General features: G+C 42.5%; 1 protein-coding gene across 10 annotated transcripts in view; it reads left to right on the top strand.

Annotated features, from left to right (window-relative positions):
- Positions 1-16,647, top strand: part of SCHIP1 (schwannomin interacting protein 1) — a 394,604-nt gene that overhangs the window by 360,761 nt on the left and 17,196 nt on the right. For 7 of the 10 annotated variants that reach the window (XM_053390390.1, XM_053390392.1, XM_053390393.1 and 4 more), the window contains one exon: positions 11,600-11,718. In XM_053390390.1, the coding sequence (XP_053246365.1) occupies positions 11,600-11,718 (119 nt within the window). Of the gene's footprint in view, positions 1-2,814; positions 3,135-11,599; positions 11,723-16,647 lie in introns of those variants that run through there. The other 3 variants (XM_053390396.1, XM_053390399.1, XM_053390400.1) reach the window with 3 other exon arrangements.

Below are 16,647 nucleotides of genomic sequence, written 5' to 3' on the forward strand. Positions count from 1 at the left end.
CACCTGTCTTCATCATGTTCATTAATTTCAATGGGTCTGCCCTGGGCAAAACTTTGTGGAACACCACTCATAGACTGGCAGTAACCTCTCCAAACCCTGTCTGGACATGCCAGGGATTGAACCCAGGGCCTTACAAAGTAGATGCTCTGCCGCTAAGCTATGGTCCTTCCTCATTTAGGGCTTTGAAAATGGTATTTCTCAATCTCTTTTAACCCACGCCCCTTTTAGCTAACATAAAAATCCCACACACAGTCCTTTCAAGCATGGGTCCCCTAATTATTATATTGGAATTTTCAAATGTAATAAAATTTTGCGGGTTCTAATGTTCTATTTATGTTGCACATATTTCTTTGAACCACATCCCCAAGACCATCATATGCCCCTCCATCAAGAAACACTTCTTTGTAGACAAATACCAGCACCTTAAATTGGGCCCAAGAACAAAATTCAGCTACTAGTGCTGAATTGGGTGTATTGTGATCTAAATGCGTAGCTAGCTCACTGTTTTGGACCCTAAAAGATGAGTCATGAAACCACAACATGAAAAGTCCACAGGGGCTCTGTAATAAGCCATAAGGCCTAACCAACTAACGCTTGAATTAATCTCAAGATGGCTTAGGTCCTCCCCCTGCCCCCATCCCTTGTGCTTCCCGGAAATTCTCCTGATGATAACTCCTTCACTGAATTACTTTGGGTGGGCGGGGTGGTTTCCTGCTTCCATTAACATGAAACATGTGCTATAATCATCCTACTGTTCTGAAGTTTCATAAAGAACAAGAGACTTCACAAAATCAAGAGAGACAAGGCAGAATGGTGTCAGTTATCTGCTATTACAAGATTAATGAATGACATGACCCCAAAGTAGCTGGTTGGCTTTTATGGAAAAGCAGCGTGGACTCCAGATGCACAGCGTGAGAGGCAGCGGGGAATGTGTGGGGTTTCATCTCCAAAGCGTGCGCTCATGCGGTGTCACTAAGCTCCGAGCGTTCCTGAGATGTGCACCTGTCAGTGGGGCTTTGTCTCAATCTGAGAGGCGAAGTGTTCTAAGCACGTGCATTTTGCATCCCCGAGCTGATCTCATAATGTTGCAGTTGGCAGCCAACCTTCCAGGCTGCAGCTTGAACTTCAGAAACGCCTTTACTGTAAACTACTATAGTGGAACCCCAGGACGCGGGTGGCGCTGTGGTCTAAACCGCAGAGCCTAGGGCTTGCCGATCAGAAGGTCAGCGGTTCGAATCCCCACAACGGGGTGAGCTCCCGTTGTTCGGTCCCTGCTCCTGCCCATCTAGCAGTTCGAAAGCACATCAAAGTGCAAGTAGATAAATAGGTACCACTCTGGCGGGAAGGTAAACGGCGTTTCTGTGCGCTGCTCTGGTTTGCCATGCTGGCCACATGACCCCGAAGCTGTCTGCGGACAAACGCCTATAGAGTGAGATGAGCGCCACAACCCCAGAGTCGTCTGCGACTGGACCTAACAGTCAGGAGTACCTTTACCTTTACCTTTACTGTTTGGGTAACGAGCTCCGCTAACCCGGAAGTAGATGCTCCTGGTTGCAAACTTTGCCCCAGGATGCAAGCAGAAGTCGCACGGCGGTGGCAAGAGGCCCCATTGGCGAAACCACACCTCATGTTAAGAACAGTTTTGGGTTAAGAACGGACCTCCAGAACAAATTAAGTTCGCAACCGGAGGTACCACTGTATATAGTAAAAATGTTGAGCTGTATCCAGTGGCATCAGTCAGCTGATGGTAAAGGTTCTGTCAGGAGAGCAGGGAAGGAAGGAATTTTCAGGGATCCCACCACTTGCCACCACATCAGCCCTCTTAAATCTGCTCCGGAGGGGGGGGTCCTCCCAGTGAGGAGGGAGCTTGCAGGGAGGAGAGCGAATTTCTAAGAACCACTTCCCTCCCCATTTCACTGTGGAAAAGCCCTACAGTCAGCTAAGTAATACTGTCGGCTACAGCCCAGTTATTTTCAGTACTCCTGGTTTTTTTTTAGCGAGTCCCTGAAGCAGAAAAATTGCCCGAGAGAGGATTCAGGGGACACATGTGTAAGTAATGCGCATCCAAAGAAATGTCTGTAAATTGAAGTGATACTGGACATGCTCTGTAACTATCTACTTAGTGTTTTTTTCTTTGCTTTCGTTAATTAGCTAGATTGAGGAAACCTACTTATCAATTTGAAAGAAAGAGGAAAAAGAAAAGAAGTCAAACAGCTGTTCTCAACCTGTGGGTCCCCAGATGTTGTTGGACTACGACTCCCATCATTCCTGAGCTCTGGCCTTGCTAGCTAGGGGTGATGGGAGTTGTAGTTCAACAACATCTGGGGACCCACAGGTTGAGAAAGGCTGAATGCAGGTTGTCCTTGTCCCCTGCTCCTCTGCTATCCCCCCCCCTTTTTGCAGTGTGTTAGACTCCATTGGAGGCTGGAGTTGCTCCAGGTCTGGACAACCTGGGATAGAGGGGCTCCTTTTAATAGATGGGACGACTGTGTGCTTCTGGGCCCTTTGGCCTGCTGCTTATAGCTGCGGGCCATGCGGCCTTGGCTTTTTATATCATTCTGCTTTTACGTAGCAGGGGTGTGTGTGTTTTGCTCTGGTGTACTCTGCTAGGCAGGCCTTTCCATCTATTTTTAACCTGCACTACCAGTGACTAGAGGAAGATTGTTGCTTTCCTTGTGTAACTGGCGAAGAAGTGTAATCAGCTGGCTTCAGCTCAAAGCCAGCCTTTACTTTATTTGGAGAAGAAGAAAAAGCAGCGTACTTTGGAGTGGATTGTAGCTGCATGCTTCAGAGGTAGGTGATAGCAGCTGGCGAGAAGATCAGGCTCCTGACAGGTCCCAGTGTCTGAGGACAAGAGACTTTTAACAGCCGGGAATGGACCTTCTCATTGCACGAAAAAGAAGACTGAAACTACTGGTCCGGCTTTAAGCTGCCACCTGAAACTGCAATTTTAATGAATGGGCTTCGGGAAAGGAGACTTGAAGCGCAGAATAAGTTGCAGGCAGAAGAGAAAGTGACCAGTTTGTTTTCCTAGGGGTTTTTTAAGGGTTAAAGGAATGCATTTGGATAGTGATGGAATGGATGACATCATCACTGAAGTATCCACATTGGATGTGGAGGGGAATTATAAAAAGGTAAGAGACACAAAAGGGCTCTTTTGTCTGGGAACAATTGCTGCTGTTTGCAGGAGAGAAACAAATCAGGGCCGTGCAGTTGCAAAAAAGAAAGAAAGAAAAAGCATTCACAAAACATCCTTCAAGGATGCAAAAACAGAAATAAATGTGCATGTTCATGACAGTGTCTCTTTAGTTCGCTATATAATGACATTTGTTGTCATAATAAATGTTTTCACCAACTTTCTGTTAAGCTTTAGTTCAGAATATTGCATTCTACATACTTTTTGGTTTGGCTATATAAAACATTTTAACTGTCAGTATTGCAGATCGATGGAAATCAGGTGCTAGGAGTGTATTGATGTAGTATGTTGTAGTAAGTTAGGCAATCCAGTTTTGATTTATGTTTGAAACTTGAATGGTCTTTTTCTTCTTCTCTCTCTTTCTCACTTCTCCTACCACCAACCCATTGAATAGAAACTTTTTAAATTGAACAGTACAGTGAGTTTACCCAGGGTGTGGAGAGTTTATATAAACTGCTGCATTGGCATGTCTTTAAAAAGCATGCCAGCTGCAATATGGAACTTTAAATATAGTAATTGTCTATGTCTGGTAATAACAGACATACTTAAAAATAACTTTAGCTGCATGGCTGAGGTCTTGACATCAAATTACAAGAAATGCCAGTTCTTAGCCTAAGAGTGCCCAGAAGTTCCACTCTTTCTGTATTTGTCTTCTTCTGGCCAGAACTTGTTGCCTTAAGAATCTGTTGATGGGTTTCTGAATGCACAGATTTCCCTTATGTATGGAATTTGACACATTTTACCGTCACATTGGCTTAATGGAAAGTTTAGTGATACCTACTTTGTTGCCTACAAATACGTTTTGTGATTTATTTAATTCTGCAACTGTATGTATTAATTTTGGAAAGCTAATGACACCTACCTTGTGGGTCATGGAAGCTGTTGTACCAGCTGGGGGAGGCCGTAATTCCAAGCATAGCATACAGTTTGCACGCAGAAGGTCCCAAAAGTTCAGTCCTCGACATCTCCCTTTAGTGGAATCTCCTGTAGCATGAAATAGCAGAGCCCCTGGAGAAGCACTGCTAGCCAGAATGTGACTTAGGGACTTGCAGTCTGGCTAACTATAAGGAAGCTTTATATGTTCATAGTTGGACTTCCAACACACTAGCTTTATAAATTTGCTATAAAAAAAAATCCCATAATGGTCAGAAACTCTGATACTAGTGTCTGAGAATATTATCGTTTTTCAATCTCACTCCTTGGCTGTTACCTAAAATATTTGTTTCTGGCTCTTTTGAAGCCTAGATATTTGAAATACAAGTTAATTTTGGATTCTGCCATCTTTGAATTGCCTTTATGTTACTATCGGACTAAATAAACATTCTAATTATGGTGTTTTGTTTGTGTTCCTAGAAAACTTAGTAATCTATATGCAGTAAATGAGATGGAACAATGGAAGTACAATTTGACTTGTTCTGAACTCTTAACAGCTTGCATTTCTGGCTGTCTACCCTCCTTGCAGCCATATTTCTATTGCTATAAATGCCACGTTGGTAAAGTGTTCTGGAGAATATGCACATGAACATATCCTCTTAATATAAAAGGCCTTGTATTGTGAGAGGAAAGGGGCAATGATACCTAATAAGAGACCTGTCAGTTTCATATAAATGTTGACATACTGTTCTCATTGTGCGTGTATGCAATGTAAAGCTCACCGTGAATGTACACCATTAACACATAAAACTCATTTATTGGTAATATCTGGAATAAAGTGTCCTTTAAAAGGGTCAATAAAATTATCCTCTGACGTGTTATTGCTGCCGGTTGAGCAATCAGCTAATGATCCTGCTAGCTTTTGTGAGACTCAGGCTCTCCTTTAACAATTCAGACAAAATGATAGGAGTAAGTCAGCAGCATTTCTGAAGCACCATAAAAAGCATCAATAAAACAGAGGGGCCGCAAAGCTTATCCAGTGAAGTTTTGTTTGAAGCACACCAATTTGGGCCAGATCGAGAAATACTCTTGGAAATAAAGTGCTACATCTGGAGATTTCCTGTATCCCGAGTTACTTCAGCCCTGGGTGATTTTCTACATATTTGCAGCAAATCTTGCTGGCTAAATTGGTTCTTTCCAAACTGTGCTGAAGACAACAGTTCTTCACCACACTTGCTGAGAGAATAGAATGGACTGAAAGGAAGTGGCAGTGTTAATCATCTGAGCTAGTAGGACATAACTAGGTAAAACTGGGTTGGCCATGCAAATGGTTTTGAAGATATAGCTACCATATTGAAACCATCCAGGAAAATAGAATATATCCTGGTAAATTAACACCATGAAAGCTGCATAAAAAATATGAGCATTTTGTGAAATAATAGGACGTGGGCACTGGAGGATGCCACCCATGTTGGATCCAGATTTTGTAGGATCCTTGGGCAAGACACTCTCCATGTGTCCTCCCTGTGTGATTTTTGTCTCCTCGCTGCAGTAGGTCCAGTGGGCTTTTGGCAGTGTTCCTGACCCCCTCCCAGGGTGTCAGCAGACACTTGACATGGCCTCTGAACACCACATTGGCTACCCTTGATGGTACGGCAGTGGCAAAACCAACTGCATTGTGTGTGTGGCGGTTTATACTACTTTTTTCCCCTTTCATACAGATTAAGCTTGCATTACAGAACAAAATGTAATTCACGCTATTATGTGAAGGACCTGTAAGTTCTTAAAGCTTTAGGAGGCATCCCCAGAGAATTACGTCTCAGTATCTCTTGATATTCTATCTGTGCAGCTCCTTGTTTGGTGCAGATCCTTGTTTGGTGCAGGTTTTACTGAAGCATGTATCAAAACAACCATTCATGTTAATGGAACCAGATTGCACCAAACATGAATCTTGAGTTTTATGGTGGCTGTGCTAGATCTTTGCAATCTAGCTGAGAGTTGTTAGAGGACACCTAACTACAATTTGCAGAGTTCCCTGGGGTGAGGGATTGACTGTTAAACCATTTTGGGAATTGTAGCTTTGTAAAGATGCGGGTGGCGCTGTGGGTTAAACCACAGAGCCTAGGACTTGCCGATCAGAAGGTTGCCGGTTCGAATCCCCACGACAGAGTGAGCTCCCGTTGCCCGGTCCCTGCTCCTGCCAACCTAGCAGTTTGAAAGCACATCAAAGTGCAAGTAGATAAATAGGTACCACTCCGGCGGGAAGGTAAACGGCGTATCCGTGCGCTGCTCTGGTTCGCCAGAAGCGGCTTAGTCATGCTGGCCACATGACCCGGAAGCTGTACGCCGGCTCCCTCAGCCAATAAAGTGAGATGAGCGCCGCAACCCCAGAGTTGGTCACGACTGAACCTAATGGTCAGGCGTCCCTTTACCTTTAAAGAAGCAAGGGGTCTCCTTTCCATTCTCAGCATCCTTAACAAACTGTCCTTCCAAGGATTCTGTTTAAAGTAGTATGTTACTGCCTAAGCTCTACTCAGAGTTGACTCAGTGAAATCAATGAACCTAAGTTAACAATGTCCATTGCCTTCAATGGGCCTCTAGCGTTGAATACAGCCCAGTAGTCAGTCTAAAATTTAAAAAAAAAACCAACTTCCCATGAGCTGGACTATTTCAAAAGGAAGGCTGCTGAGTTTTTGGAGACTGAACTTGCAAACGTTTAGGAGGAGAGGAGAATTATTAAAAAGTAGATCAATGGCCTGTGAAACAACCTTGCAGTATATAAACATATAAATATTTGGCCAGCAGACTTGTAAACCTGTTATAATAGCTAGCGCTAACTTGTCTTTAGATGAGTTGGCCAGCTTCCTCAACTGTTGTTTAGCTGCCAAAGTTCATAGCGTAAACCCCAAGCTTCCAATATGCAGGTGCAACATTTGGCTTTTTAATGGATCGGAAAGACCCCATGACCCCAGCTACCACATACTGAAAAATAAAACCAACATTGTTGGGCCATAAGTGTGTGTACACTTCCTTTTTAAAAAAAAAAAGATATTTAAAAAATGCATAAAACAATTTTCTAGTAACCCTCTGGTGGTCTGCTGTGGACTAAGGCTGCTTTTCTGCCTGCCATTTTATGATGATGCTAATTATGCCAGTTTCTGTGCTCTCATTAGTTACTGTGCTAACTGTGTCATTGCTCCACCCTCACAGGCATGTCCAAAGTCCTTTGGCCAGTTTTATCCAGCCCCTGTGGCAGTTCATTTACTGGGGCCAAACAAACAAAGCTTCAATCCTAAGAAAAGGAAAGGTCAACAACTTCAACCCTGGGTCTACTGCTTGCACTTGCATCATCCTCACAATTTAATTAGTCTTTTTATTCTCCCCATGTCTTCCCATGAGCCACTCTAATTGTAGGTAAAACATGAGTAACTTAAGTATTACGGCCGCAGATCTTATGCATAGATGTGATGCAACCAACAGATCAATTGCACTGATGCACAAGTACTTGCAAATCACTATGTGCAGCACTTGAGCTGAAAATGGCACACTCTCTTTTAATCTTTTAATGGCTTCAAATAGGGACAGATAGATCAGTCTGTTTCTGGTTTCTGTCATACATTGATCTGCCATTTAAAACCACGGAGTTGTCTCTCCTTCCCTCATGCACCCCAAAAATCAACTTCAGAGGGTCCCCCAATGTCTAACCTCATATGTGCCCACTCAACTGCTTCAATCTCCAGCAGTGGCATTGTTATAGGTGCCACCCAATATTTGCTCCGCACTTGTAAGAAATAATTATTTTAGTTTCACCTACACTTTGGAACTCCCTGCCTGCAGGGAACTTCCTGCAGCTCCCTTCACATCTATTCCTTTCAGCACCTGCTTAAAACATTTTTGTTTAGGCAAGCCTATCCTGACACACAAATGTTGACATGTTTAATCTCTTTTTCGTTTACTGCTGATTTTGTTTTTTTAATGTTTTAACTACTTGTTCTTACGTTTTTATTGATAGTCATAATATTTCTTGTAAACTTCTTAGAGGTTTTGCTACAGTCAACTGGTGTGTATATATTGTGCTGAATAAACAAAAAAAGGGGGGTGACAGGGGAAGGGAGGTGGGAATTCTGTTGCACAAGTGGAACAACAGTGTCAGATACAACACAGACACACGCAACACCTTATTTTCTGTAATTTTTTTACATAACATGCATTTAAAATAAATATATTTATATGATTTTTATCCCAATGTATGCAATTTCATATGCATTTTTGGCATGTTTTATGAGCCAGGGACTGTTATCGCAAAGTTCTAAGCAGCCTGGAAACTGAAAGTGCATTCCAGTTTGGGTATTTAATCCAGGAAATGTGAATCAGCTCAGTTTGCTTTTAAAAATGTGTTCCAGACTAAAGCATCCCTAGCTTCAGAGCCATGGATCTGGATTTCGGCATGCAACCTTAGTCAAGATTTGCCCTTTAAACTGCTGCATGCAGTGTGTAGAAAATCGGTAGATTTTACACTGAGACTTGCACATGTATCAGGCTCCGTGAAGTAACACTTGACTCACCGATGGATGGATAACATGTTATGTGGTGTTGCTTTTTAACATACAAATGTGTATTTGAAAAAAAGTTTGTTTTAAACAAAAACTGGCCAGTGCAATGCCCAGATGGTGAAATTAGCTCCTGCAGCAAACTTGAAAGATGAAGGAAATTGATTTGTTGAGGACTTTAAATGTAGGATGTTGTGCTGGGTGATAGTCCTCGTTCCGCCTTTAGCCTATGCATTTCATTCCTTCCATAGACACAAGCACAGTGCTCACACACCAGAAGCGTGATGCTGTCAGTTTAGAGAAACCTTAAGGTTTTCAGAAGTACAAAGAATATTTAGAAAGAAACTTTGAAGGGTTGGGAGTGGGCAAAAGCATGTTAGTGGCTGCATATTACTGACGGAGTGGGGCAGAGAACTGAGGGTGGGGGTAAAAGAATGGGGAAAAACAGGGACCACCTTTTGTTGCAGGTGCCACTCGTTCTTACTAACATGAGAAATTGCAAGTGTCTTCTTTCTATCAATGCCAGCGTGATAAGGAAGGAGGGGACTTCTGGTGGTCGGCAGTTGACAAATGCCTTTTGGGCTTTGGGGGTGATTTGTGGCTACTGTTGAGCATGGACTGCTGTTGGGAGTAATGTAGGAACTTCCATGTGAAAGCTTCATGGATAGCTCCATTGGTTAGAGTGTGGTGCTGATAGTGCCAAGGTTGCAGGTTCAATCCTTGCATGGGGCAGCTGCATATTCCTGCTAATTCAGAGTGATCCTCAGGGTCTCTTCAAACTCTATGATTTTATGATATGCACCAAGCATGCCATTCTGGCTGAAAATATTCTGTTCACCACAGTTTTTGTTGGTTATTGATGTCTGCCGCTGTCAAACCTTACAGAGTTTTTAAATACTTGACTGGTATTTCTTGGTTTTTATTATTTTAATTGTATTTTTGTTTTGCATATTGTTCTTTTATGATGCCTCTTCTTTTGCTTCCTTCTGTAGTGGTTTAGCCTCTAGGCGACTGGATGCTGCTACATCTAGATTTATATTTTATTTTGACAGTGTCCGAGATTATCCTTACACAGCTGTCTCCACATCTTTCTCTGAATTCTCCCCCCACTGCAGGAAAACAGCTTCATAAAACAGCAGTGCAGATGGAAGCATCTTCAGTAGCATGTAATAGATTGGATGAAAAACAAAATCTAATGAGAGAGCCCCCTGAGGTTCCTTTTCTGTTACAGCAGCACTTGTGGCAAAGTGAAAATGAATATACCAGCTTATTAAGTTCAGCCACTGTGCTCTTAAAGTTATTGATTTTCCCCTCATGTTGCAGTTTGTTTGCCGCTGCACTTTTTTTGAGACAGAAAAGCTATATACCAGATGCATAGTGCGCCATACGTTTCAAAGGATGGTTCTTGGAAGCATTCAGTTAGCAGTCGGTATCTATGGGCAATCGCTAATGAATTCTGCTAATGGTGATGCTCCTCACAATCACTAGGCTGTAATTGCTTCAGATTAGACAGCGTGGCACCAGTTTCAAACTCTGATAAACAAAGTATGAATTAAAACCTATTGTTGCTTAGGTTGAATCCGTAGAGGGAATTGGGTAGTTGCTGTTTGTTTGTTTGTTTGTTTGTTTGTTTGTTTGTTTGTTTGTTGAATGGATCAGGCCAAAGGCCCATCTAGTCCAACATAGATGGACTAGTAGGTAGAGCATGATATTCTTAATCCCAGGATCGTGGGTTCAAGCCCCAACTTGGGCAAAAGTTTCCTGCATTGCAGGGGGCTGGACTAGATGACCGTTGGAATCCCTTCCAACTCTCTACATATGTATGATTCTATGATCCTATTCTTACAGTGGCCAACCAGATACCTGTGGGAAAACCACAAGCAGGCTTTTTTTCTGGCTCCCAGTACGTTTCCGAGCACAATTCAAAGTGTTGGTGCTGACCTTTAAAGCCCTAAATGGCCTTGGCGCAGTATACCTGAAGGAGCGTCTCCACCCCCATCGTTCTGCCCAGACGCTGAGGTCCAGCGCTGAGGGCCTTCTGGCGGTTCCCTCATTGCGAGAAGCAAAGCTACAGGGAACCAGGCAGAGGGCCTTCTCGGTAGTGGTGCCCGCCCTGTGGAACGCCCTCCCATCACAAGTCAAAGAGATAAACAACTACCTGACATTTAGAAGACATGTGAAGGCAGGCCCTGTTCAGGGAAGTTTTTTATGTGTGACATTTTAATGTATTTTTAATCTTTGTTGGAAGCCGCCCAGAGTGGCTGGGGAAACCCAGCCAGATGGGCAGGGTACAAATAATAAATTATTATTATTATTATTATTATTATTATTATTATTATCATCATCATCATCATCATCATCAAATTCAGAACCGTGGTTGGCTTAGGCTAGAATTGTCCAATCTGGAAGTACAGCATGGAGTGCCATGGTCAAGTTATCTCTCTCCCAAAGGGGCCATAGCTGGTGAACCAGCTAGATATAGGCCTCAAATGACAGTTGGATCCAGGAGTAATCTCAAGCTATGGACCTGCTCCTTCCAGAGTAGTGCAACCCCATCCATAGCAAGCCATCTTCCCACTTCCTGGACTCAAGAACTTGGAACAAATGATGACTTCTTGCACTGAGTCAGATTGTTATAAGATGTGTGGTGTTTGTTGTGTATTCTGTTGCTGCTGTGGCTCATACACTGCCTTGTGTATAGCAGTGTTGAAAGGCAGTAGACAAATTAAAGGCGAAAGTGAACTGAAATAACTCTTGTGTCGGGATCACCTAGTGACAAGTCTGAGACAATATTCAACATGTATTCTCTATTTGAAACAAATCAAGAGGGTACATTATATCATTGGTGCTTATCTCCTTGTCTCAAATTATAGCATTGAGTGCTGAAAATGTTGGATTAACTTTAAAGTTCTGTTTACAGGAATGTGGTTTGCTGTCAGCGGTTTGACTGTTCTGGTTGTGTGTTTCTTTTCTTTTCCAGGCTCAAAAAAATGAGAGGGAGTCTATCAGGCAAAAACTGGCGCTTGGAAGTTTCTTTGATGATGGCCCAGGAATTTATACCAGCTGTAGTAAAAGTGGAAAGCCAAGCCTTTCTTCTCGGTGAGTGAAAATGGCACGGTGAACATTTATCATTTTAATAGCTTCCATGTGGCATAATATCATAGAGTTATGCCGCGTGGCATAATATCATAAAGTCCAGGCTTTTGAGACTGTGACATTATCTTCAGTGTTCTGTCCGTTCATGATTTAACTACAAAGAGAAACCCCTCAACTGTCTGAGCTTCTAAGCTTCTCATCTTCTGTCTTCCCCCCGGCATGTGTTTGTCCAACAGTACCGTGCATTTCCAATGTTGTGTGTGAATGTCATGCTTGCTTCCATTTCTGTGACTGTCAGTCATTTTCCCAGAACTTCATTCTGTGTGCCTTTCAAACATGTTGGGGAAAGGTATGGTTTAATATACTATTCCATAAGCCATCTCAAACTCAGCCGAGGTGAGGATATAAATATTTAAAGAAACATCAGTAACATCTGTAATGAATAATTTCTTCAGCTGCTTTAAAGATTTTAAAAGCGCTCAGCACATTAAGTCTGGATACTGTTTGAATTATCAGTGTTACTTAAAAGCCTTTTGAAATCTACACTGAGTTACACACTGCACTTAACTGAGTTTATTTGGCTATTCCAGTGGCTAGTCATGATGCTTTTCGTTTGTTAAAGTCATATATTTAGTGACGTCTCGCTTTTTGTACTATTGTATGATTGTTTGCCTTTGGCTAAGCCAGGCATAAGCAACTCAGCCCTCCAGATGTTTAGGGACTAGAGCTCCCATCATCCCTGACCACTGGTCCTGTTAGCTAGGGATGATGGGAGTTGTAGTCCCAAAAAGTTGTAGACCGAGTTTGCCTATGCATGGGCTAAGCAATAAAGGTTTGGATTTAGTGGGAGATTTCAAATGTATTACAAAGAAATACAAATAATTTTATGAAGCAGCACTGCCTCCCTTCAGACATCTGAACTCAAGGACATAAATTTGAGTACAGCCACCCAAACCCCCAGTCTTACACTGGCATATAATTGTATATTCTTTGAGAAGGCCCTTTATACTTTGTAAGAAATCCAGTCTCTTGCCTCTGTTGTAAAATTCTGAATACTGCACGCTTAACACGGACAAATGCCACAGCAGCAGTAAACGCTTTAATGGTAACCAAACTTTTATATAGGCATGATAAATAAAAGTGTGTGAATGGTCAGTCCTGATGAAAATTTATTTTCAACATAAATGTAGAAACCAAAGAGCATTTGTGCATGCAGTGGTGAGCTGTTATTGCCTGTGGGAGACTCATCAAAATATACATTCTCCAGTTTATCACTGGAAAAAGGATTTTGTGGCTCCTGGTTATTTAAGCAAGCAATGCATTATCTGGAAGGATAAAGGACAAGAGTTCTTTCAACATCCCATTCTCCATTTTGAGGCCCAAACAAGAGTCCACAATCCCTTGTTTATAATAATAAGAATTGGACTAAGGGTGCCTCCCCACCTCAAATATTTGGGGTACTCAGCTCTCTACTTTTGTTTGAGGACACAAGCTGAGTTAAAGTGGCATTGGGGGGGGGTAAAAATTGTATTAATCACCAACCACACTGCACATGGCCACAACCACCACAGAAAACCTTCATGTTTCAAGCACCTAATTTTGTTACCTTCCAGTAGTACTAGTTGTAATAGCTCCTCAACGGTGGTATAGTGGTAAATTTTTGAAGTATAGGAACTCACCGTGACAGCCCTGCCTCCCTTTGAAGCCACACCTTCCAAGGGCACTCCAAAATCACAGGCTGGGGAGACCCCTGTTCATATCTATGTTCAGTCATGATGATTCTTGGGTGACTTTGGGCCTGTCACTCCCTAAGCCTGCCCTACCTAACAAAGGTATATCGTATTTACGGGACCGCCTCTCCTGGTATGCCCCACAGAGGACCTTAAGGTCCATGAATAATCACAGTTTAGAGGTCCAGGGCCCTAAGGAAGTCAGATTATCCTCCACCAGGGCCAGGGCCTTCTCAGTGATGGCTCCAACCTGGTGGAATGCTCTGTCCCATGAGACCAGGGCCCTGCAGGATTTATCTTCCTTCTGCAGGGCCTGTAAGACAGAGCTATTCCACCTGGCTTTCAATTTGAACTTAGCCTGATCTTTTATTCCCCTTCCTTCCCTCCCTCTCCCCTTTTTATGAAGATTACCCACTCTGGGATCCCACAGCTAATTCTTCCCTGGTCTCCTCGCTGGCCCAAATAGGACTAATTTAGCTAGCTAGCCCTGGTGATAATCTAATGTTTATTGGATGGATTTCCCCCCTAATTTGTTTTTTGAATTCTGAATTTTTTGTTATTCACGTTTTATACTGTATTTTATGCTGTTTTTTGTTGCATCAATTAAGTGTTTTAAATTTGTTGTTAGCTGCCCTGAGCCCGGTTTTCTGAACTGGGAATTAATTCTTATTATTATGTGCCAGGCCAGATTTGTCCCACTCCACAAGCTTGAACACGGTCAAATACTGCTCTGTTAGGGACCCCTTGGGACCCCTTCCTCTTCTGTGGCGTAGGTTCATGGTAGAGCAGGAAACATGGCACGTGGATGTCTCATGCAAGCAGACACAAGTTCACACATGCAAATGCCCTGACTGCTTCACTGATTAGGCTTTTCTTTGCACCCCAAAGCCACATTCATCGATCCCCTGCAAGGGTACGGGTTCAGGCAAAATAGTCTCTGAATGGCACAGCCTGGCGCTTTCAGAGTTCCCAGGAAGGGTCTGTTTTTCACGCACAGGAACCCAAAAGTCAGATTTCCTTGAGGAGGCAAGGGCAGCCAAGTATGGACTTCCTACCCTAGCACTGATTAAAAGTCATCTGTTGTTATTCTTCCTCTGATTTTCAAGGTTCTTTGGAAAACAAAGAACAAGAAGGCCTGGTTCTTACTCTGGCTACCTTTTAATAGAAAGTTTAACAACAAGAGTCAGGAAGGAAAAGAAAAAAATAAAACTTCAGCTCATATTAATAGTACAGTAGCCATCAGTACCTCCATCTCAATTTAAGCATACAAGTCAATATACATAGCCTGATAGATATTGAAGACTGGCCCTGATTCTGATCATATGTATGGCTACTGGGACATAAGTCCTACCATATTAAACAAACTCACTGCCTAGTTGATGTGCATGGGATGGGAACTTACAGCATACTCCTATGCATGGCTACTCAGGAAAAAATCCTATTCAGTGGTACTTGCTCTCAGGCAAGTCTCTCTAGGACTGCAGCGTTTGTCTCCTAGTTTTCTCTCTCTGAACTCCTCAACATTTTCCCTATAACGTGTGTGCTGGTATTAAGAACAGAGGTTATGACTCACAAAGGAATAAGGAGTTAATCTATTTCCCTTTGCAAACAATGCTAGAATAAAGCAAAGGAACAATATATGTTATCACACCCTTCCCCGGGTAGCTATAATTTATGCTTCAGGCCTTAAACCCATTGAATGTCTTGTGCAGCAGAAAAAGACATGGCGTAAAAATGTAAGTATGCAATTATTCATTATATATTGCATATTAATAATGCATCCAAAGAGCCATTAAAGTAAATGGAAAATAATATTTTACTGTCCATTTCCACTGAAGAGTAATACAAGATTAAATCTCCTGGGGATGGGGGTGCAAAATAGGAATAGCATGAATCAAAGCTCATGTTTATTAGTTACACATGCCTTGTCTGCCTGGTGATATGTTTTGTTTACCATCATATTTCAAGTTCTTAATGAAATAACAAATTAGGAATGGTTCTTCTGTGAATCGCAGCCGCTGTATGGATATTCCATATCTGTCCAGAGGAGGAAAAAACCCATATGCTTCTGTATTGTCTACAGAGTCTCGGTGGCTATAAATCACAGTTAGCATTTTTATGGCTTGACATTACACAGCTTAGGAATTTTGTCAAGGGAGATGGCTGAAAAGAAGTCCAGATGGCCAGAAGCATAACATCACCACAATCACAATAAACACCTTTATGGAAGAATTGTTTCTGACTAGAGAGACCAGCCGAATGCATCATCAAAAGAACGCTTTAAAAAATAATCTCTTCTCCCTGCCTTGTGCACAAGTTAATATAATACTTTAGCAGGAGCTCTCTGTATGCACAAATAACTGGATGATTGGTGAATTTTAAATTTAATCCTTTAATGTGCATGTGGCTTCCATTACAACCCATTCCTTATTTATGATAAAAGGATGCCTAAAGTTGCAAGCAAGTGCTACAGGCCACCTTGTGGCTGAGATCATGTTCGATTTTGGAATAAAGGAACCATTATGTACATTATACCAGTAAATAGGTTGTTAAAGTATTGCCTGCTGATTTAAGCGAGCACAGAGGGCCAAAGGCACTGCTATTCAGCTTTGGACAATCCACTGGCGCTGGGTGGTTTCTGTTGTTGTTTTTCTTCCTTTCTTTATAATGTGTTTTATTGCTTTTTAACATATAATAAACACAGTTTAAAAACACAGTAAACACCAACCATGTCAGCTTGTCTGTCATTTCTTGGGAAAAGGCATAACAGCAGCTTAAAACTAGAACCACAACTTTGTTGTTGTTGTTTAGTCGTTTAGTCATGTCCGACTCTTCATGACCCCATGGACCAGAGCACGCCAGGCACTCCTGTCTTCCACTGCCTCCTGCAGTTTGGTCAAACTCATGCTGGTAGCTTCGAGAACACTGTCCAACCATCTTGTCCTCTGTCGTCCCCTTCTCCTTGTGCCCTCCATCTTTCCCAACATCAGGGTCTTTTCCAGGGAGTCTTCTCTTCTCATGAGGGGGCCAAAGTATTGGAGCCTGAGCTTCAGCATCTGTCCTTCCAGTGAGCACTCAGGGCTGATTTCCTTCAGAATGGATAGGTTTGATCTTCTTGCAGTCTATGGGACTCTGAAGAGTCTCCTCCAGCACCATAATTCCAAAGCATCAATTCTTCGGCGATCAGCCTTCTTTATGGTCC

This window comes from Podarcis raffonei, chromosome 5 (genome assembly GCF_027172205.1).
Source record: "Podarcis raffonei isolate rPodRaf1 chromosome 5, rPodRaf1.pri, whole genome shotgun sequence".
NCBI classification, from domain to species: Eukaryota; Metazoa; Chordata; class Lepidosauria; order Squamata; family Lacertidae; genus Podarcis; species Podarcis raffonei.